This window comes from Dendrobates tinctorius, unplaced genomic scaffold (genome assembly GCF_039654945.1).
Source record: "Dendrobates tinctorius isolate UK_male_01 unplaced genomic scaffold, ASM3965494v1 ptg000038l, whole genome shotgun sequence".
NCBI classification, from domain to species: Eukaryota; Metazoa; Chordata; class Amphibia; order Anura; family Dendrobatidae; genus Dendrobates; species Dendrobates tinctorius.
The window spans coordinates 14,273,021-14,295,519 of NW_027361706.1; the positions used below are offsets into that span (position 1 = coordinate 14,273,021).

Genomic DNA, 22,499 nt, shown 5'->3' on the forward strand with positions numbered 1-22,499 from the left:
ATCATGTGCAACAGGAACTAAAATGAAACATTCTACAATCAGAAAAGATTAACAAGCAGCATTTACCGTAATTAGTAAAGCATATTATAACAAGTGTCTCATATATGTGACTTTTTTTAAAATTAATATGGAAATGTATAAAAGGCTAAACTTTCCCTGATGGGGGGGTGGCCGTACCGGAAACACACCACCCTTCCTTTCTAAGGCTTCCCTCCCACTTGCGACAAAACATCTGACCAATGTTATTCAGTGAGGCAGTGTTCGTCTGCTAATTTTTTCTCAGCTCCAATCGGAAAAAAAATCGTATATCGGACGAGACTCGCCAATGCAAGTCAATAGGTGCAAGAAAAAAAATCGGACGGACACGGACCCTGCGCATGCTGCCCGAATTTTACGCAGGCTCTGACGTTAGTAATGGACATATGTTTATCAGACACCCCCCCATTACCAAGCCAGTAATCAAAAATAAAAACACTTTACGTGGTTCACTAATTTATTAAAAAAAAACAAAACATGCAGGTCTGTTGTAGTCCTGGGAAACCAATGTAGTCCACAAATGGATACCTGAAAAATATAAAAAAAAACAAAACAAAAAAAACACACTATCCCTGGATCACCAATTTATTACAAAAAATGTTCCCGTGCAGCTCCGACATAGACCTCCTTTCCCCGAATCCGACCCCGGAGACTGTGAATAGCAGTAAGTAACGTTACTGCTATTCACAGTCGCCGGGTTCTGACGTCACCACTCATCTGAATTGTTGGCTCCTGCTGCACAACGCAAGAGCTGGCGGCTCTGAATAGCGGTGACATCAGTAACTATACCGCTCATCAGAGTCGCCAGGCTTCTTAGAGGGCAGCGTGATTCGGCGGCTCTGATGGAGAATAGCCCTCCCTTCCCCAGTAATCCGGCAGTGACACGAGCGTTGCATGCAGAACCCATGTGTAAAGTGTTATTGTGCTGGGATTTTCAGACCTACAGCAATCCTTCATTCTTCAAACAAATGCTGACTCTGTCTGAATCTACACAGTAAAGCCAATGATTAACGTTTCACCAGCCAGTGACTGTTTTGAGAGTGGACCAGGAGGCAGAGACCGGCAGAGTTTTTTTTTTTTTTTTTTCTTTTGCTGCCTCTAATATTCAATTTTTTTTAAAATATTTGTATATATTTTATCAGTCTGGCCTTGGATATTTAAATGATAAATGCTGAACTTTGCATTATCCAGTGGGGTTTTTTTTTCTCTGTCTTTATGGAGCCAGAATTAAATGGAACTTTTATTTCTCGTTCTGCTAAATTGCGCAGTAACTGTTCATGTCATTCGTTTAGTATAACGGTGCGATTCATCCTGTCAGTCTCTGCTGTACCAATGTGGCAGCAGACACGAGCTACTGCGGGTGTAGGAAATGAAAGCCTGCTTCTTCATGTGTAGAGGTCCTCCAGATTCAATGGAAGTGTCACTGCTCGTCCCCCACGCTCAGTCCTACATAATAGTCCATGATTCTGTGCTCCTTTGCCCACGTTCGCTCATAGATTGAGTACAGACATTCCTCGCAGCCCACCGGTTTGCTGTTACCCTTTCCTTTGCATAAGTGGCCTGACTAACGTCCATTATATAACATTATGCTGAAGAATAGGAGAAATTATATGGAAACAGTGATTCATAAAACTAGAAGTTGTCTCGTAACTGTAGCTTTGACGAAAAAGACCGCCTTAGAAAATCTGCAAATTAGTTTTTTGCAGAGCGTCATCCGTAAAAAGTTGAAAGAGACTGCAACTTTTCATGGCAGATTCTGGCACATGACAATCACTTTACATAGAAAAATATAAAAATCCAAATATGGAGCGCAACACCTGTACTGAATATGAGACCCGTGGACTGGATATGAGACACGTGGACTGGTTGCGGGATGCCTGACTTGCTGCAGGACTCCTGACTTACTGCAGGATGCATTGACCTGCTGTGGGACGCCTGGGCTGGCTGTGGTACAACTGGGCTGGCTGCAGGATGCCTGGACTGGTTGTGAGACACGTGGACTGGTTGTGAGACACGTGGACTTGCTGCAGGATGCCTGGACTGGCTGCGGTATGCCTGAACTGTCTAAGGGACGCCTGGGCTGGCTGTGAGACTCATGGACTGGCTGCGAGATGCCTGACTTGCTTCAGGATGCCTGGTCTGGCTGTGGTACGCCTGGACTACAGTAGCTGCCAGATGCCTGTGCTGGCTGTGGGACACCTGGGCTGGCTGCAGGATGCCTGGACTGGTTGTGAGACACGTGGACTGGTTGTGAGACACATGGACTTGCTGCAGGATGCCTGGACTGGCTGCGGTATGCCTGAACTGTCTAAGGGACGCCTGGGCTGGCTGTGAGACTCATGGACTGGCTGCGAGATGCCTGACTTGCTTCAGGATGCCTGGTCTGGCTGTGGTACGCCTGGACTACAGTAGCTGCCAGATGCTTGTGCTGGCTGTGGGACACCTGGGCTGGCTGCAGGATGCCTGGACTGGTTGTGAGACTCGGGGACTGGCTGTGGGATGCCTGACTTGCTGCAGGATACTTGGGCTGGCTGCGGTACGCCTGGGCTGGCTGCGGTACGTCTGGGCTGGCTGAGGGATGCCTGGGCTGGCTGTGAGACTTGTGGACTGGCTGCGGTACGCCTGGACTACAGTAGCTGGCAGACTCCTCGACTGGCTGTCGGACACCTGACCGAAACTTATCAGCCTCATATGTTCCTACAAGTCTGAGTTCAGGGCAGGAGTCCTATGGCTGTTTCGGACATTGCAGTCCTTGCTCGGAGCGTTAATGTCAGACATGCGCAAAACCATTAGTCTTTTTTCATTTACTAAAGAGTTTTGTTAATTTAAAATTCTTATGAATTTTTATTGTTCTGTCTTTCAGTGGCTGCAGTGGCGTCTGGGATCCTGATTCACAATGATTTGCTGTGTTGTACTGCAGCAAACAACATGCATCAGGCGGCGATGAGTTCAGGTACTCGCCTTCATATCCATTGAGAATTACTGCTAGAAATTAAAGGGGTTGTTCAGCCTTAGGGTTCAAGTTTGCAGTCAGTGTATGCGACTTGTGAACCCTCAGATCACGTGCACTGCACTCTGTCATTTTTTATTTTTCATATTTGCATGTTATGGCGCTACAGTATGCTTCCTTTTTTGTATGAATGTGTATGAGTTGGTGACTCTAGGTTAAGCACCTGTTCACACTATGCTTGGATGCGACGGTCAGTTTTTGAAATCTGTATACATTAAGCTTCTGACTGAGCACTCTACCTGATAGCCGCAGGCGTTTTTAATCAAAGCAGGGCCACTACCCCTCCACAGAGATATAGACTTCAGTCTGAACAGAGGATTTGTATAGGCTCCCATTCAGATGAAGACTTTAGTCTAAGAGAGGATTGGCATTAGGTTAGGGTCCTGGAAAACGAGAAATGCCTTACCGTGGCTTCCAGGTACACATAACTTGGCCATTTTTTGCGCTAAACTTTCTCAAGTTTTCATACTTCTAATGCAGTAATGCAATTCATTTTTCATGTTTGCATGTTGTGGCGCTACAGTGTGCTTCCTATTTTGTTTGACTGACAAATACAGTGTCACCAAGGACTGCCATCAGCACTGATTCTGTTAGTGAGTGCTTCTCGCTGTATCATAAGCTGGGGTTAGATACGTGGAGTGTATCACGTGCGCTATTAGATACGCTTGGAGTAACACATGCTGAGATTACTGGACTAAGAGCATTATACTATATGGAGGACTATAGGGAGTGCATTATACTATATGAAGGCCTTTAGGGAGTGCATTATACTGTATGGCCTATGGGGAATTCATTATACTATATGGAGGACTATGGGGAGTGCTTTGTACTATATGGAGGCATATAGGAGGTGCATTATACTATATGAAGGCCTATGGGAAGTGCATTATACTATATAGAGGACTATGGGGAGTGTATTATACTATAGAGAGTTCATTATACTATATGGAGGACTATGGGGAGTGCATTATACTATATGGAGGACTATAGGGAGTGTATTATACTATAGAGAGTTCATTATACTATATAGAGGCCTATGGGGAGTGCATTATACTATTTGGAAGACTATGGGGAGTGCATTATACTATATGGAGGACTATAGGGAGTGCACTATACTATGTGGAGGACTATGGGGAGTGCATTATACTATGTGGAGGACTATGAGGAGTGCATTATACTATATGGAGGACTATAGGAAGTATATTCTACTATATGGAGACCGTAGCAACCTGAAAGCCTTGTGCATACAGCCGATTTTCTCAGACCGGTGCCATCTGTAGATTTCACGAATATAACTTGTACCGATGATATTTTGTGGTGCTGTGCACGTCCTATTTTTTTCTTCGGACTGAGTGGTCCATGGAAAAAAATCGGAGACTCGTCCGATTTTGATCTGAGTGTCAGATCAAAATCGTCAATGCACGATTATGGGTCCGTGGAAAAAATCGGACGGTACTCAGATGACATCCGAGTGCAGTCTGATTTTCACGGTCCAACAGAATGGAGAAGGTGGAGATTTTCTTTGTTTCCTCCACGTCAGAGAAAAATTAATGCCGCTCTGATCAAAGTCAGATCCGAATAATCAGACCGCTTATCTTGGATGTGTAGAAGATGAGAGTGTGAACCTACCAGAAGAATTATGTGTCGAGGTCATTTTGATCGCTCTCGGAATGTCATAAAAGCAAAATCGAAAAAGCAGTTCTGTTGCATTCGATTCCATCCCACAATTGTTTTTCAGTAAAGTGAATAGCGTCTTTCAAAATCATAACACGTTCCGTAAAAAAAAAGAAAAAAAAAACAGCTCTTGTATGTCTTATGTGGAAAGGAAAAATAAAAAAAGTTATGGTTCTTGTAAGAAGGGAAGGTAAAAAAAAAAATCAGAAGGACAAAAATGAAAAAATTGCCCGATCCTAAAAGGATTGCAGCTCGGTGTTGTTTTTATGTAACAAGGGGAAACAGAATCAGCTTGATGGGATGACAGTTTCTGGATTTTACAGCAAAGCCTGTGACCTCCTCCATTACTTGCCCCTCCGGGAGCTTGTACCTTCACTACGGGGCAGTATGAGCCTCCCTTCTGCTAGACGCGTGCACTCATGGAGCCGGTGCAGCCTAGAAGGATGATTTAATACCATCAATGAGCAAATTGTTGGTTTCTATAGAAACCTCTCAGCCTATCGTGCGGTGCAGTGAGATACTATAAATCCGGCCGCACATTTCCCAGTAAGTTGTACAGTCCCCGGCAGTGGTGTGACAGGTCAGTGCACGGCTGGCGATACCCGGCACACTATGCAGCCATCACCCCGGAGACTCTCAGCTGTGAGTATCGTCAATACCTTTCTCCGTGGCCGGAGACATTCCACCTCCGCTGCTGTCATCCACCTCCAGCGACGGCGCGGCTCAGCCATCGAGGTACTGTCCTCCTGTACTCATAGAGTCATGGTGGCCATGTCATCAGTCAGCACAGAAGAAGGGGCAACAAGTGTCTTCCAGCTAAAAAATTACGGTAAGTTTTTTTTTTTTTTTTTTTTTAATATAACTTTTTTTTAATTTTCTGGATTGTTTATTAGATTCTAACTTATTTTTACTGCTGGAAGTTTTTTTTAATTTTTTTTTTTTTTTTTTATATTTTTGAGGACATGTCCACAGAGATCCTACTGCTGGGGAATTGGAAATGTGTCACCAAGATTTGTCCGAGGTCCGGTCGCTCCACAGTGTAAAGTGTGAAATGTGCGGCCTAACCGACTCATTTACGCTACTAAATCCGCAGCTGTACCTCCCGGATTCCCCTGCAGCCAAGCCAGGCTACATCTCTCACCTTCTTGAAGGGTTAAAAGAGTTTTCCATTTTCAGAAACCCCCTGCATGGTTAAAAACCCCAAACAAACTGTCCAGCGCTGAGTCTTCCCCTGTTATTGTCTGCAGTGCTCAAGCCATGTTGTCAATGAACTCCGCATCCCTGACCAGCTTCTACCTCCTACTCGGGCAGAGCTACTGAGCTCACTGATTGTCTGCAGCGCCATCAACGTGACATCAGCACTGCTCACAATAAATTTGATAGATATTGCACATGGAATTTCAGATTTGATCACATTCTAGTTCTAGAACGGTATTTTTGTTTTCAAGCTTAACCCTTTTTCTTTTTTTTCTGCGCTTTTATTTATCTCCCTAATGCTACTTTCACATTAGAAACGCATGCAAAAAACACATCATGCGTTTGCTTTTTTTAGGCGCATGCATTTTAACCAGTTTCTAGCCATGATAACTCTTAAAGCGCAGGCGTGCGCATATCCATGCGCACGCCTGCGTTCCCATAGACTGTAATGTGTTATTTTGGCGCATTCTGTGCGCAAGCGTTTTTTTTTACAGAGGTTGGACGGACCAAAAATGCAACAGGTTACGTCCGGCACGCCTAGGCGCACACTACAAAAAAACCGCATGCGCACGAAAACGCATACAAGCAAGTGCAAATGCTAGATCATGCGCCCCCATGTTAAACATAGGTGCGCATGAACGCGCACCATACGCTGCGCTAAAAAACGCTAATGTGAAACCAGCCAAAGAGCCACATTCTTTTTATTTTTCATACCACATAGCCGTATAAGGGCTTATTTTTTTGCAGATCAAGTAGTAGTTTTGCGTGACACCAAATTCATTTTACTATATGATATTGTAAAAAAAATTCCAAGTAGGGTGATAAAAATTTTATTCCGCCATTGTTTATTTGGCTTTTGTTTTTACGACATTCACTGGGCGGTGAAAATGACCTGGTAACATGATTTTTCACGATATTAAGACTACAGTGATAGGTTACGTTCATATTTTATTAGTTGAGAAACAAGTCTAAACTTTGTAAAAGTTCTTTTTTTTCTGCGTAACGAATCTGTAAGTGCATTTTTGGGTTGCAAGTGCAGTGACTGAAAAGCGATGACATTTTAAATGTTTCTAGGTGTGACATACAGTCAGTGGCATCTCACTCTCCATAAAATATGTAATTTTTTTTTACTTGGTATAAATGCCACTGGTCTCCTGAATCCGCCGTTGTTTTTCTTTTGTTCCTGCGCCTCTCCGTTCCTGAGACATGACCCCCCCTCTTCACTGCGTGTAAATGTTGCCTTTTTTTCCCGTGAGATTGGCCACACCTCTTCTCTGCGGGAGTTTTCTTGGAGACCCCGCCCAGTTGGCTTAAAAAATTCACACACAGTGAAGAAAAAGCCCATATCTCAGGAACGGAGAGGCGCCGGAACACAAGAAAAACATCGCCGGATTCAGGAGAACAGCGGCATTTACACACCAGGTTAAAAAAAAATTCCATAATTTACGGCAAGTGAAGAGGTTTTCTGTAATACATTGGATAACATTTGGGTACTACCTAAAGCCTGAAAAATGAGAATGGACCGAGCGGTTTATGATTTTTGTTCAAAGTGTAGAAAATGTTCTTTATTTTTCACCTGTTTTGCATTTTATTTTAGCGCAAAAAGTCATGCGTTCTGCTAAATGAATGCATAATTCTACGCACATTCTAGGAAATCCAACTCCCCCCATTCCACCACAATGATGAACATAATACAAAAAAATAAAAGACAGGTGAATACATATAAAATAGACTTTAAAAAAGGCACAAATTAAAAGAAGAATAAGGGGCAAATGAAAAAGAGGAGGAAAAAAAATACCAAAAATTAGATGTAAAAAAAAAGCAAAAATGCAGTTATGAATCGGACCCTATAGGCGTCTTTCGTAGGACCCCAAAGGTTCCAAATATTCTTCTCTTGAACATTGAAGTGGGGGAAACACATGTATGGAATCTGGAGCGCTCTTTTAGGTTACCTAATTAATGATCCACATTTCGTTATGTTTTCTTGACTTAGGAAGCGTAAGACGTCCGACATCAAAATACACCAAAGTCGGGGAGCGTCTGCGCCATGTCATCCCCGGCCCCATGCAGTGTTCCATGACTTGCGGAGGTCGGGCTTGTAAATATGAAAACCCCTCACGGTGGAGTGATGAGGAACAAGCCATTAAGGGACTGTACTCCTCCTGGTAAGCTCTCCAGTGGTTGCTCATTACCGGTCTTCTAGATCCGCGCTCTTGCATGGATCATCGTGGGATTCTAGAAACCACTCATTATTTTAATTGATTTTTAAATAAATCTTGGTGCCCCCCTTCCCTCCTTTTTATAGGATATGTTTCGTCTCCTGAGACAACTCATTTAAAGGGGTGTTTTGATTTAGGAAAAAACATTTTCAAATATCATCTTCTTAGGGATTTTTAAGTTTATAATGGTGGATCCTCTGTTCAAGATCCATATGTATCAGACAGAGAGGAGGGGAAATTAAAAAGCCTCCTCCTTCAGTGGACCCGGCACATTCACCCATGAGATGGGCCGCTCACTGATTGCTATTAGAGCCTTGTAATACTTCATTCAGCCTGTGGTGGCGCTGCAGGGAAATGTAAAACTTTTGGGGTCGAGTTTAAACTGTATAAAAAGGTTATACAGCCATTCTGACATGGATGTCCAAGTAAGTACATTGGCCTCATCTGGTCTAACAGATCTATTTAGTAATGTTTGCCATATGTATTGTGAAACTTGAAATCTAACACCTCGACTGCAAGAGAGAACGCCGCTCTGACATGCGCTGTGGACAATAAACAGAGTGGTGGCAAACTTGCACAGCCACCAAGGCATTTCGGAGCTGTGCTCCCTCGGTTCCAGCATGGAATCATTACAATGTTAGGAACAACTCTTTAAAACTGAAAAACTAAAAAGCCCATTTCATCCAGCGCAGTTTGTTTAGCAACAACGAAAAAAGTGCCTTACTCACCATCCCCTGGTCTGGTGCTCCAGTGTAAGTTTTTGCCAGGATTATTGACGTCATGCTGCAGCCAATCATTGAGCTCAGCGGCTCTGCCCAAGTTGACTACACAAGCTCATTGATTGGCTGCAGAGCTGTCGACATGACATCCGCAACGCGAGCATCGTTAGACCCGGGGAGAGTGAGTAAAGCAAAGGTTTTTGTTTTTTTTGTTTTTTTTTAATCAAGCTGCAGCCAAATTCGAAAACTGAAGGCAATTTTTTTACTTAGTGATATATAGAGAAAACAAATACCAACTTGACTTTTTGCTTATTTCAGGATCACAGAAAACATACTGGCAATGGCGAGACCATCCACGGAAATTCTAGAAAAATATAACATCATTAAGCAATTCCAGAGGTAACTGTATAATACAGTATTCATCTGGAGTGTGTGAATATCGGTGCAGACAGTACGACGGTGTATTCTGTGTATGGAGTGTCATAGAAACAGATACAGAACCAGAAGAAAATCCTGAAATATCATTCTGATGTGAATTTCTCTACTGTTTCCATTCCCTTATTCAATAGGGAGCAGCCCTTCACAGCAATGCCAGCACTGATTGGATAGTTTGACATTTTTGTAGGAACATACCCCATTTATACTTTCAATGGTAACACCCTGTTGCCAGTTTATTCATACATTTCCAGGAGCAACAACAGAGGAACAGCATAATATAAAGTTATAAAAAAGAGGTTTTCACTGTTAATTATCTTTTTTTTATATTAAAATAGACATATTAGGAAAGCGGAGAGGTCTTTTTTTTGAACAGGCCGGACGTGTGATGATGATCCTCTGGTTGTATTTTGGATGTGTATTATAGCGGATTTGCCTGTTCTGAAGTGTTCAGAGAGGTTATTCTGCCGAGAGAAAGAACTCTGCTTTGCAGTCGATATATAATCTCTGTCTTATGTATAGTAAATTAGTAATATAAATTAATTTTGCTATAACTAGTTATAAATATCCCACTATTTCCCTACCTCTATGAAAAAGTTCTTTTTTCTCTCTTTTTTACCGAAAAAGACATAGCAGCAGTACTGACTGTGCCTTAAAAGAGGACTTTTCACTTGCTCAAAAAAATGCAGTTAAAATGCCTTGTAAAAATCCCTGATTCTCCCTAATTCTGCTGCCGGTTTTCTTTTTGCGCTGAGTCACTCCATTGCAGAGATATTCACATTTGTTGTTTTTGGAGCACATTATGTGAAATCTCAGCCTGTAATGCAACTGGGTGTTTCTTAGAGTCTTCTATGGGGCGTGTGCTTTCACCCCTCCCTCCCTTCCTCCCAGATGCTGCCAATCACAGTTCAGCAGCATCTGAGACTTCTAGACTGTTAGGCAGATTAAAAGCACATTCCCCCCAGAGAATGGACTACAAGCAGAGATTTCACATACTGTGCTCTAAAAGCAACAAATGTGAATACAGATGCAGTGGAGCAAAGCAGCGCAAGTGGAAAACGGAAGCAGAATCCGGGAAGTTCAGGGATTTTAACCAGTTGTTTAATTCAGTTTTTTGAGCAAGTGACGGGTCCTTTTTAAAGAGACAGTGTTACATGTACTTGCTTCATTATATGTATTATAGCGACATGTGGGGAAGTAATACTACCTGTGCTTAGACAATTAACAACAAGAAACATAGAGGTAGTACTACCTGTGCCTAAATATTTTAACATTCCACTGTTAAGGAGAAAGTAGTACATGTGCCTACAATAATTGCAAGAAAAAAGTATTATCTGATTTACATGAACAAACAGGAAGGCAGTACTATCTGTGTATTTATAATTTACATTGACAAAAAGGTAAGTGGTACTATCTGGGCCTATATTATTTACAGCTATGAATAGGCAGGCAATACTGTCTGTAACTGCATGACGAGCCTGTACATGTTTAAAAAAGAAACGGGAAGGCTGTACACACTGTATGTGTGCACATGATGAGCCTGTATAATTTACAAAAAGAAACTGGAAGGCAGTACTAACTGTGCATATGTCATTTGCACAGGTAGTAGAGATGAACAGACAGGCAAGTATTGCCTGTACCTGTTCATGTTACAAAAAGACACATGATGGCTGTATGATCTATGCCTAGATCATTTACAATAAGAAACAGGGACGCAATACTGTCTGTGCCTATATTAGTTACAGAGAGGAAAAGGCAAGCAGCACTGTCTGTGTGCATAATGAGGAGCAATATGGCAGTAGTATGTATGCTTACATCATTTACTGGAAGACAGTACTATCTGTATTAATTTAGAAGAAACAAGGAGTCAATACTGTCTGTGCCGATATATTTTATAGACAGACAATACTGTCTGTGGGTTAGGAATAAGGGTCAGAAAAGTCCTGAAAAGCAATAACGATTCTTACCTGTTGTTTCCTATGGGTTTTAACCTTGATCTAGCCTCAAGTCTTTTGCTTGTATGGGACTAATATTAGACCATACTATTTACAGAAAGACAGCACTATCTGTGCCCCGCTCCACCATAGTAGGCTGAAACCTAAGAACATAGATAGGGGTCACATTGCTCTTACATTAGCCCTGTATATCAAATAGATAGGAAAATAACCCACACCAAAACACAAAACCCACTCAATTCCTCATTTCTGCTTTTTTTATGCCAAATTCTTCAAAATGTCGCATGAGGGTCATTAATTTTGCACAAAATAAAAAAAAATAATATGCTCTTTATATTTTAGGGCGCGAGTTTCGTAAAAATGTCGCACACAACTCTGCCACATGCACAAACAATTCTACCATACAAATAAAATGTATTAAAGAATTTGACGCAAATCAGAACCGAAAAGCTAGATACAAAAAATGGAATCATTATTTGGGTCCTAAAGAAGACCCTAATGGTAGCAGTGGTTCAACCACTTTCTATTCTAGCAATGATATGGTAATAAAACAAATCGTTTGACCTACATACAATGTCGTAGATATTAAACGTCTTACCGTATTTTGTTTTCCTTGTTTTCCAAAGCTGCGGAATAAAAACAATAATTAACCTGCAGCGTCCGGGGGAGCATGCGAGCTGTGGGAATCCTTTAGAGCAAGAAAGTGGGTTCACATATCTTCCAGAGGCCTTTATGGAAGCTGAAAGTAAGTCATTTTTCCTGCTGTTTGTGCTTATTAATTATGAAACGGCATCAATTGGTGCCGCTGGGCAATGTGGTGTATGATTCTCCGCTTGGCTCCGCTGCTCCTTGCTATAAGTAATTGGAATGTAAAATTCATGCTGGGTTGTTACAGATCTTCAAGGACATTTTGGCTTCTTAAATAATACTTCCTGTTATATTTTCCGTGTTCTACTAACCTGCTAATCTGTATCTATAACTGGGATGTGTGTATTTACAACCCCGGATTGTTTCTTGGAAATATACTACTGCAGTAATGTACTCTTGCGTGAAAGTAGAGCAGTTACCATACTGACTGCCCCTTTAGGGCAGAGCAGTGCTTCTGAGGAGCCACTTCAGCCAATGGCAGCAGAGCACTGAGTCATGTCAGAGAAGGGGGTGTGTCTTCGGCATCATCTTGTTCAATACTGCCCAGGAACTTGTATCAGGTTTCTTTTGCCTCTGGTGTTCAAAACAACCTGTAATCATCCTACCTTACCCTTCCAAAGGACCTACGATACCTGGCAGTGTGAGCTAGCAGATATTTAAGCATGTCCCTTTATGTATAACTAGCTGAAAAGCCCGGCACTGCCCGGGCATAGTAACTAACTGTGGTTAGTTATCGCAAATTATCCTCCATCCCATAGTCTCGTGCCCATATACCCATCATACATATCCACGATCCCATAGGCCCGTGCCCATATACCCATCATACATATCCTCCATCCCATAGGCCCGTGCCCATATACCCATCATACATATCCACCATCCCATAGGCCCGTGCCCATATACCCATCATACATATCCTCCATCCCATAGGCCCGTGCCCATATACCCATCATACATATCCTCCATCCCATAGGCCCGTGCCCATATACCCATCATACATATCCACCATCCCATAGGCCCGTGCCCATATACCCATCATACATATCCTCCATCCCATAGTCCCGTGCCCATATACCCATCATACATATCCTCCATCCCATAGGCCCGTGCCCATATACCCATCATACATATCCACCATCCCATAGGCCCGTGCCCATATACCCATCATACATATCCTCCATCCCATAGTCCCGTGCCCATATACCCATCACACATCCTCCATCCCATAGTCCCGTGCCCATATACCCGTCATACATATCCTCCATCCCATAGTCCAGTGCCCATATACCCATCACACATCCTCCATCCCATAGTCAACCATTATGACATCATAATGAGCGGCGGGGCTTGCAACCTATGATGACAACAGCGTCGCCAGGGCAACCATTATGACATCATAATGAGGGGCGGGGCTTGACACACACACTTTTTCCCCATTATGTAGATAGGGGCAAGATTGTTTGGTGAATTGGAATGCGCGGGGTTAAAATTTCGCCTCACAACATAGCTTAGGACGCTCTCGGGGTCCAGACGTGTGACTGTGCCAAATTTTGTGGCTGTAGCTGCGACGGTGCGGATGCCAATCCCGGACATACACACATACATTCACACACATACACACCCTTGAGCTTTATATATTAGATTAGTACTGGTGAGCATGAAATTTAATTGCTGCATATGCTATATGAAAATTAGCTTCTAGAAGTCATGGAGGAGGAGTTAATCAGCTGAAAAGTCAAACCGTACGGTTCCTAAATACACCCATTTGGCTTCATTAAAATCATCATAGAAGCAACCATACTGTATTTTATCATAAGTCATTTAAAATCCTACACATGCGCCATTGTCTTCTAGGCGTCAGTGAGGCTTCTGTTTCATGGTGGTGATAATAACCGTTTCCCTTTAAGGACTGATATGTGTAGCGCACCCCTTTAATCATTAAGGATCCCTTTAAAGAGGACCTTTCTCTGGAATTTATAATTTAAACTGATTCAATTTTTCAATTATTGCTATTCCACTGATTCCGGAACAGTTATTATTTTTCTTTTAGGCCTCTCCATTGCAAAGTTATGCCTAACCGTGCGCATTTTCCCTTCATCCAACTAAGCGTGTACCAGAGAACTCCTTTATGGGCGTTTGCTTTTTTTTTTTTTTATCTCTGGCCAATCAAAACACGGCCACGCCCACAGAAGTTCTGTGGTACATACTCAGGTCGATGAAGGGAAAATTTGCATCTTTATTACCAGGGGTCATAAGTTTGGAATGGAGGGGCCCAGAAGAAAAAGAAAAACTGTTTTAGAACCAGCGGAACAGGGACCGTTGGAGGAATCCGTCAGTTTAAATGAAAACAATCCAGTGAAAGCTTCCCTTTAAGGGGCTCCTTAATGATTAAAGTGGTGTGATTTACAGATTGGTCTTTAAAAATCCAGTGAAAGGTCCTCTTTACATTTTTTAACAAGTACTGTACACCATTTACTGCATCCACATCCTTAGCTGAATAGCACAGTCCAGTCATTGAAGCATGGAGCCTGCTTGAATAGGTGTACAATTAATTTTGGGTCTAATAATTAGGATGTAATACCCTTTTACATAGCGCTGAATAGAGCTTATTGTCGCAGTTCACATTTCACCCATCCTGTGCTAATCGCCATCATGACGTCTCTGTTGTCTGGGTCTAATAGATTTCCCCCTGTAAGAGTGCGCAGAACACGGCGGAGCGCAGCCAGCACACCCGCCACAGTGCGCACTGCGCGTGCGGATTAGTCTCAGTCTTTGACGTCTTTCTGTCCTAGTAAAAAATGTGATTTTTCTCTTTCAGTATATTTTTATAATTTTGGATGGAAGGACTATGGCGTCGCGTCCCTGACTACTATCCTCGACATGGTTAAAGTTATGTCTTTTGCCTTACAAGAAGGAAAAGTGGCTATTCACTGCCATGCTGGGCTGGGGCGGACAGGTAAGGTAGCTGTATAGAGTTGTTAAAAAATATATATTTTTGGGAAAAATGGAGACCAATAAAGGTTAATTAAACTTTCATTTTTTTATATTATTTTGTCCAGCATTAAAAGTTATAAAACTTTGCAAAAAAACATTATTAAGGGATTTGTCTTCATTTCTTTAAAAAAAAAAATTGCCTGCAAGTGCTTCCAAACCCCTGCTATTTCCCAGGCTTGTCTCCTTCCGTCAGGTTCATTTATATCAGAGTGTACTTATTAGGAGTACAGATGATGGCAGTGATGGGTCAGCGGTGCCTTCTTGTGACTCTTCTGCTTATAAGAGCGATCTTTTGCAGCCGTGGAACTCCTGCCCAGGCTTATTCGCTGTTGTAGAAGATTTTTCTGTAGAGCAGAACACTCAGAAGAAGACACAAGCGCTGACACTATCACTGCCATCATCTGTACTCCAAATGAGTATGTTCTGATGTCAGGAGGGAATGCGCAATTGCTGCCTGAATTTTCAGATTTTTTGTTATTATGAGGACTATTTGCATCTTTGAGATTTATGGCATCTCCATAGGATATGGGAGTTCTTAATATTGCCATTTTCCAGAACTCCTGTGTAAATGGATGGAGAGAGCTAACTGGACTTAGTTCAAGAGTGCTGTCCTTAGAGTGGCCGGTGGTCTCAGAGTATGGACCGTGAGCAATCAATTAGTTATCTCTTATCCTAAGGACAGGGGGTAACTTACCAATAGAGATGAGTGAATTGATTTGGAGGAACCTGGTTCAGAGACCACATTGGTAGTCCATGGCTGCCAGACAGAAGCCCTGCTAGTTATTCCTGGTGCTTCTAATTAGTTGGCTGGTGTGATATCATATGTGTGTCCTACTGTAATAATGACATCACGCGGGGACGGCAAATCAGAAGAGGCGCTGGGGATTATGGCAGATGGGAGGACGTTCTCAGGGCTCCTGGCCATGACTGCTTGACCAGGGTTCTTCAAATCGTTTTGCTCATCTCAGGAATATTAAAAGGTGTTGGATGGGGTTGAGGTCCGGGCTCTATCCGGCCGGTCATGTTTTCATACTAATCCTCCCAACCATGTCTTTATGGACCTTCTTCCAAAAAGCCAGAAGCTACAATTGTCCAAAATGCCTTGTGCTGAGGAATTAATGTTTCCCTTCACTAGAACTCAGGGACTGAGGCCGACCCCTGATAACAAGCCCATAGTATTATCCCTCCTCCACTAAACTTTACCGCTGGCACAATGCAGTCATGGAGTAACGTTCTCCTGTCATTCACCAAACCCGTAATGTCCATCAGACGCCAGATAGAGAAGTGTGATCCATCACTGCGCAGAACACGTGTCCTCCCGAGTCCGGTTGTGGTGGCTTTACACCGACACTCAGCATTGTGCTTGGTGATGTAAGGCTCCATGCAGCTGCTCTGCCATGAAGAGTTGTCTAATCATGAAGCTCCTCATGGAGGCGCAGTGTTTGTGCTGATCTTATTACCAGAGAAGGTTTGGTCCCTGCAGCCTTGGTGACTTTTCTGACCTGTGTTCCTCAGCACTCGGCCCCCTGCTCTACACTTTTTGATTGAGTTGCTGCTGAGGTTACTTCCACTTCTCAGTAATGGGGGAACAATTTATGGGTAAGAAATGTAATGAATGCACTTGTTACCCTGGTGGCTCCTATTACAGGACCGTGCTAGTATCAGTGGACTACGCACCACCAGCCATTTGTCACGACAGACTAGGGTCCAGATCTTACACACTGGAGGTCGAGGGGCCCGAGTGTTATGTTCATTGATTAAAGTAGGAGTCCTGATACTTATCTCCGTGTAGTGTATATCATTGCATACATCTAAATTTGGAATTAACCCGTCATTGTTTCTTTTCCAGGCGTGTTAATTGCTTGTTATCTCATATATGCCACTAGGATGACTGCAGATCAAGCCATTCTTTACGTACGCGCTAAGAGACATAACGCAATTCAGACCCGGGTCCAGCTCCTATGTGTCCAAGAGTTCACCCAGTTTCTCATCCCACTGCATAATGTCTTCTCCTGCTGCGATCCCAAAGCCCATGCAGTCACTTTATCGCAGTACCTAATACGACAGCAGCACTTACTCCACGGATACGAAGCGCGACACCTGAAATATGTGCCAAAAATCATTCACTTAATATGTAAATTATTAATAGACTTGGTCGAGAACCGGCTGGTGGTGGAGGAACAATTACTAGATGTTCCAGATCTGTCTGCAGAAATAGAGAAGACGGTGTCGCAGCTGTCCACGGAGCAGCTCGATAGAGTATTAGGCCGTGATATTGGAACGGTGGACTCATTGACCCATTCAGCCACCACGGCAGCTTGTTACGGGGTTCAGGACTCGGTATTGACCAGTGAACAGGAGTTTGACCCATTGTGGAAAAGGAGGAACGTAGAATGTCTCCAGCCCTTGTCCCATCTGAAGAAACGTTTAAGTTACAGCGACTCCGATCTTACCAAGGCGGAAATCCTTCTAGAGCAAGGCGAGACTCCATGGACGGAACCCTCACAGATGACTTTCTTGAGCAAGTTGAGTGAACAGTTGAGAATTAAGCAGTGCTTTGTGTCTGGAAGTGAGGATGGTCATTCTATACCCACGCCAAATCTGCAGAACGAACCCTGTGTGTCCTCAGCATTCTCTTTCTGGAGTCAAAGTAAAGTTAGTAGCATTGATGCTCCACGAGAGAACTCTCCGCTGTTTCACCGCAGGCGATTACCTAGGGAATTGCAAAGAAGCCGCACTTTTTCCTTAGGATTTTACTCACCGTTAAGTGGCCAAACATCATTGACGGACTCAGAATTTTCAGCGCCAAACATGACTCCTCAGGACACTCCGGACTGTAGTTGTGTCTGTGGAAACAGCAATGTTCTGGAAGATGACAACTCCTCTGAGCAAGAAGATGAGGCCCCATCTCCAAAAGTCTCATTTTATCTTGGATCTAGCGAGATTGCTGAATTCATCCCACAGATTGTCCTGCAGTCTGAGTTAAACTTGGAGGCCAGGAGACTACTAGCTGCCAAGGCCCTTGCAAATCTGGACTGTGACGATGTGGAAGAGATAGCTGAAAAAGTCATCATGTGGCAGGTAAACAGTTCAGTTTAAAGGGGTTTTACTAATTTTGGAAGTTATTCCCTATCCACAGTATAGTTTATAACTTCTCAATCGCCGGAGGTCTGACCACTGGGACGTGACCCCCACAGATCAGAAGATCCCCATGTCAATGGAGCGGTGGTCAATCATTCGCACTGCAGCTCCAGGAGTGCCGAAGATTAGCTGGACTCAGTGATCTCCAGCAGTCCCATTAAGAAAGATTGACCACCCCCTCCATTCATAGGGGATCTTCAAAAATTGTCGGGATCAATGGGGGTCCTAGAGATCGGACCACCAGCGATAGGGAAGTTATTACCTATCCCATGCATTGGAAGTTGGTTCCAAACTTGGTAATACCCCTTTAATCCATTCCTTACCTTGATTGGTCATGTATAGTGCAGTGATGGCAATGTGGGTACATTATAGCAGACACTTGGATGCAAAGATCAAATCCCCTAGCAGGACCACCCCCCAAAAAAAGTTTAATACAGTTGTTTAATCTGCTAACGGCCAGAGAGGAACATTTTCAGCACAGGCTGGGTGTGGGTGCATGGAACGGGCTAAGGAGCTGTTCAGAACATACTATGGTACCCAAAAGTGACACCAGTAAAAAAAAAAGCCGTGCAAAAAGTGTCACCGGTGGAAAAGTAAAAAAAAAGATACAGATCTCAAAAGATAGCAACCAACCCAATTTTTTTCTTTAAATGAATTTCTGAATTTTTGTAACCGCTAGAATAAAAAACCTATACATTTGTTATCGAGGTAGCGCTGTCATTCAGTGTTGGGGAATACTCGCTTGGCAGCGAATAATCACGTCTGGCACAGGTTTTTATAAAGCTTAACACAGTCCATGCGGTTTATTCCTCCTTCATAAACCCATAAAAGCAACATAAACGGCATAGAACAGCATAGCGTCCATTATAGCTTCACTCTGGTAGCAATGTCCAGCATGCACAGGCTCTTCAGACTCATAATCATCTCACCCACGTCCGGGTTCTCTCATGGCTGTTGCTCCACGCTGCAGACATCCACTCTCTCCTCTGGGACTCTCAGACGCTGGCAGCCATTTCACCCAGCCACACACAGGCTGTTAGCCAGGAGACAACTCTCCTCACGGGACCTTCCGCTCTGGACCAACCAGGTCCCTGCATTCACCTCATGTGACCTACCCAGGCCACATTATATGGTCCATAGCCACACACACCGGGTCACATGACTATGACCTCATCACAGGTCCTTCACACACTCACAGTCTCTTTTACAATAGTGCTTTAAACAGACCCCCTGGGTGGGTTTGTAGGTAACCAGGTCCACCCATCTCTCTAGTTACCTGGAGCCTTCTCCCTTACACATAGAAACGACACCTCAGCAGTATCACTGCTGGTCAATACATGCATCAGTCTCCATCTCAAGGCAACCCACCTTGAGATACATAACGGTCCTTCATGGTTCTGCCATTCATCCTTTCTCCTAGGACATCCGCACAGCGCCCCCTAGCGGACACAGTGGTCATTACACCACACACCATAACTGTACCAATATTAAAAACTGTACCACCAGATCATTTTTACTGCCCATTGACCGGCCAAATAACAAAACCTAAAAACAGTGGCAGAATTTTTTCCCCTCCATTTTACAACAGGTTTTTTTCCCATTTTTTCAGAACATTATATGGGAAAGTGAATGGTGTCAATAAAAGCTCTCATGTGGCTGTGTCGGTGGAAACATTTAAAAAGTTATGGCTCTCCGAAGAAGAGGTGGAAAAAACAAAAGTACAAAATTGTAAAATGGTTATGGCGGGAAGGGATAAAATATATAAAATACAGATTGTGATATGTGACGAACGGCCCACCGCTGTTCGCCACTTACGGCGACTAACGGGGGTCCCGCTGCCACCAAAACGCGACGGACAGCGGACCCTGTGTCACCACTATGTCACAATCCCACCACTGACACGGGTGTATCAGCGGACGGAGGGACTCGACACACTGCCGGCACACGGCTATCACAGGGACAGTGGGGCTTATCTTAGTTATCCCACCACTGGCACCATGTGACCACAAATATCCAGCAAGCTAATCTCGCTCTAGCAATTTGCCGCAGGGGGGGTTTATTTTGGATGCCCCACCACTGCTATCAACCTTCCAAGTACTGCGGGGATTTATGTATATCCCACTTTCTCAGTTCCACTTTGGAACTCGCAGCTCTTTGGCGCCCCCCTTACCCTCAGGTCAGTCAGGGAACTGCACCTAGGATAATTAGTCGCCGGACGGGCTGCTTGTTGTGAACCGGAAATTAAGCTTCTGCAGTAAGGGAATTATCAATGCTGAGGCCACAGCCCCTTATTCAGCAATATAAGACCCTTCTGTACCCTTCCCCAGCTTCTCCCCTCTGTCAATCCCTTCACTGACTCCCCATTGCCCAGAGACTCCAGTGCAAAACCCTAACCATGACATACAAAGCCATCCACAACCTGAGTCCTCCGTACATCTGAGACCTAGTCTCCCGTACTTACCTGCACGAAACCTCCGATCCTCACAAGATCTCCTTCTCTACTGCCCTCTTATCTCCTCTTCCCACAATCGCATACAAGATTTCTCTCGCGCATCACCCCTACTCTGGAACTCTCTACCACAACATATCAGACTCTCACCTACCATCGAAACCTTCAAAAAGAGCCTGAAGACCCACCTCTTCCGACAAGCCTATAACCTGCAGTAACCACCGATCCACCAAACCGCTGCATGACCAGCTCTACCCTCATCTACTGTATTCTCACCCATCCCTTGTAGATTGTGAGCCTTCGCGGGCAGGGTCCTCTCTCATCCTGTACCAGTTATGACTTGTATTGTTTAACATTATTGTACTTGTTTTTTATTATGTACAGTCATGGCCAAAAGTTTTGAGAATGACACAAATATTATATTTTCACATGATCTGCTGCCCTCTGGTTTTTATGTGTGTTTGTCAGATGTTTTTATCACATACAGAAATATAATTGCAATCATATTATGAGTAACAAAAGGTTATATTGACAGAATGAGTTAATGCAGCAAGTCAATATTTGCAGTGTTGACCCTTCTTCTTCAGGACCTCAGCAATTCTCCCTGGCATGCTCTCAATCAACTTCTGGATCAAATCCTGACTGATAGCAGTCCATTCTTGCAAAATCAATGCTTTCATTTTGTCTGAATTTGAAGGTTTTTGTTTGTCCACCCGTCTCTTGATGATTGACCACAAGTTCTCAATGGGATTAAGATCTGGGGAGTTTCTAGGCCATGGTCCCAAAATCTCTATGTTTTGTTCCCTGAGCCATTTAGTTATCACCTTTGCTTTATGGCAAGGTGCTCCATCATGTTGAAAAAGGTATTGTTGATCGCCAAACTGCTCTTGGACGGTTGGGAGAAGTTGCTCTTGGAGGACATTCTGGTACCATTCTTTATTCATGGCTGTGTTTTTAGGCAAGAGTGAGAGAGAGCCCATTCCCTTGGCTGAGAAGCCACCCCACACATGAATGGTTTCAGGATGCTTGACAGTTGGCATGAGACAAGACTGGTGGTAGCGCTCACCTGGTCTTCTCCGAATGAGCCATTTTCCAGATGTCCCAAACAATCGAAAAGGGGATTCATCAGAGAAAATGACTTTACCCCAGTCCTCAGCAGTCCACTCCCTGTACCTCTTGCAGAATATCAGTCTGTCCATGATGTTTTTTCTGGAGAGAAGTGGCTTCTTTGCTGCCCTCCTTGAGACCAGGCCTTGCTCCAAGAGTCTCCGCCTCATTGTGCGTGCAGATGCACTCACATTTGCCTGCTGCCATTCCTGAGCAAGCTCTGCACTGCTGGTAGCCTGATCCGCAGCTGAAACACTTTTAAGAGACGGTCCTGGCGCTTGCTGGTCTTTCTTGGGCGCCCTGGAGCCTTTTTGGCAACAAGGGAACCTCTCTCCTTGAAGTTCTTGATAATGCGATAGATTGTTGACTGAGGTGCAATCTTTCTAGCTGCGATACTCTTCCCTGTTAGGCCATTTTTGTGCAGTGCAATGATGACTGCACGTGTTTCTTTAGAGATAACCATGGTTAACAGAAGAGAAACAATGATGCCAAGCACCAGCCTCCTTTTAAAGTGTCCAGTGTTGTCATTCTTACTTAATCATGACAGATTGATCTCCAGCCCTGTCCTCATCAACACCCACACCTGTGTTAATGGAGCAATCACTGAAACGATGTTAGCTGGTCCTTTTTAGGCAGGGCTGCAATGATGTTGAAATGTGTTTTGGGGGATAAAGTTAATTTTCTAGGCAAATATTGACTTTGCAAGTAATTGCTGTTAAGCTGATCACTCTTTATAACATTCTGGAGTATATGCAAATTGCCATTAGAAAAAATGAAGCAGTAGACTTTGTAAAAATTATTATTTGTGTCATTCTCAAAACTTTTGGCCATGACTGTATACCCCTCCTTACATACAAAGTGCCATGGAATAAATGGCGCTATAACAATAAATAATAATAATAATAATAATAAAAT

General features: G+C 43.5%; 1 protein-coding gene across 2 annotated transcripts in view; it reads left to right on the top strand.

Moving 5' to 3' along the window:
• The first annotated feature begins 2,582 nt into the window (after window positions 1–2,582).
• The window catches only part of PTPDC1 (protein tyrosine phosphatase domain containing 1), a 34,308-nt gene continuing 14,391 nt past the window's right edge, over window positions 2,583–22,499 (top strand). The window contains exons 1-6 of one of the 2 annotated variants that reach the window (XM_073574231.1): window positions 2,583–2,989; window positions 7,911–8,082; window positions 9,174–9,254; window positions 11,872–11,990; window positions 14,712–14,849; window positions 16,737–17,968. In XM_073574231.1, coding sequence (XP_073430332.1) covers window positions 2,965–2,989; window positions 7,911–8,082; window positions 9,174–9,254; window positions 11,872–11,990; window positions 14,712–14,849; window positions 16,737–17,968 — 1,767 coding nt within the window. In that variant the 5' untranslated portion in view covers window positions 2,583–2,964. Of the gene's footprint in view, window positions 2,990–3,421; window positions 5,554–7,910; window positions 8,083–9,173; window positions 9,255–11,871; window positions 11,991–14,711; window positions 14,850–16,736; window positions 17,969–22,499 lie in introns of those variants that run through there. The other variant, XM_073574232.1, reaches the window with a different exon arrangement.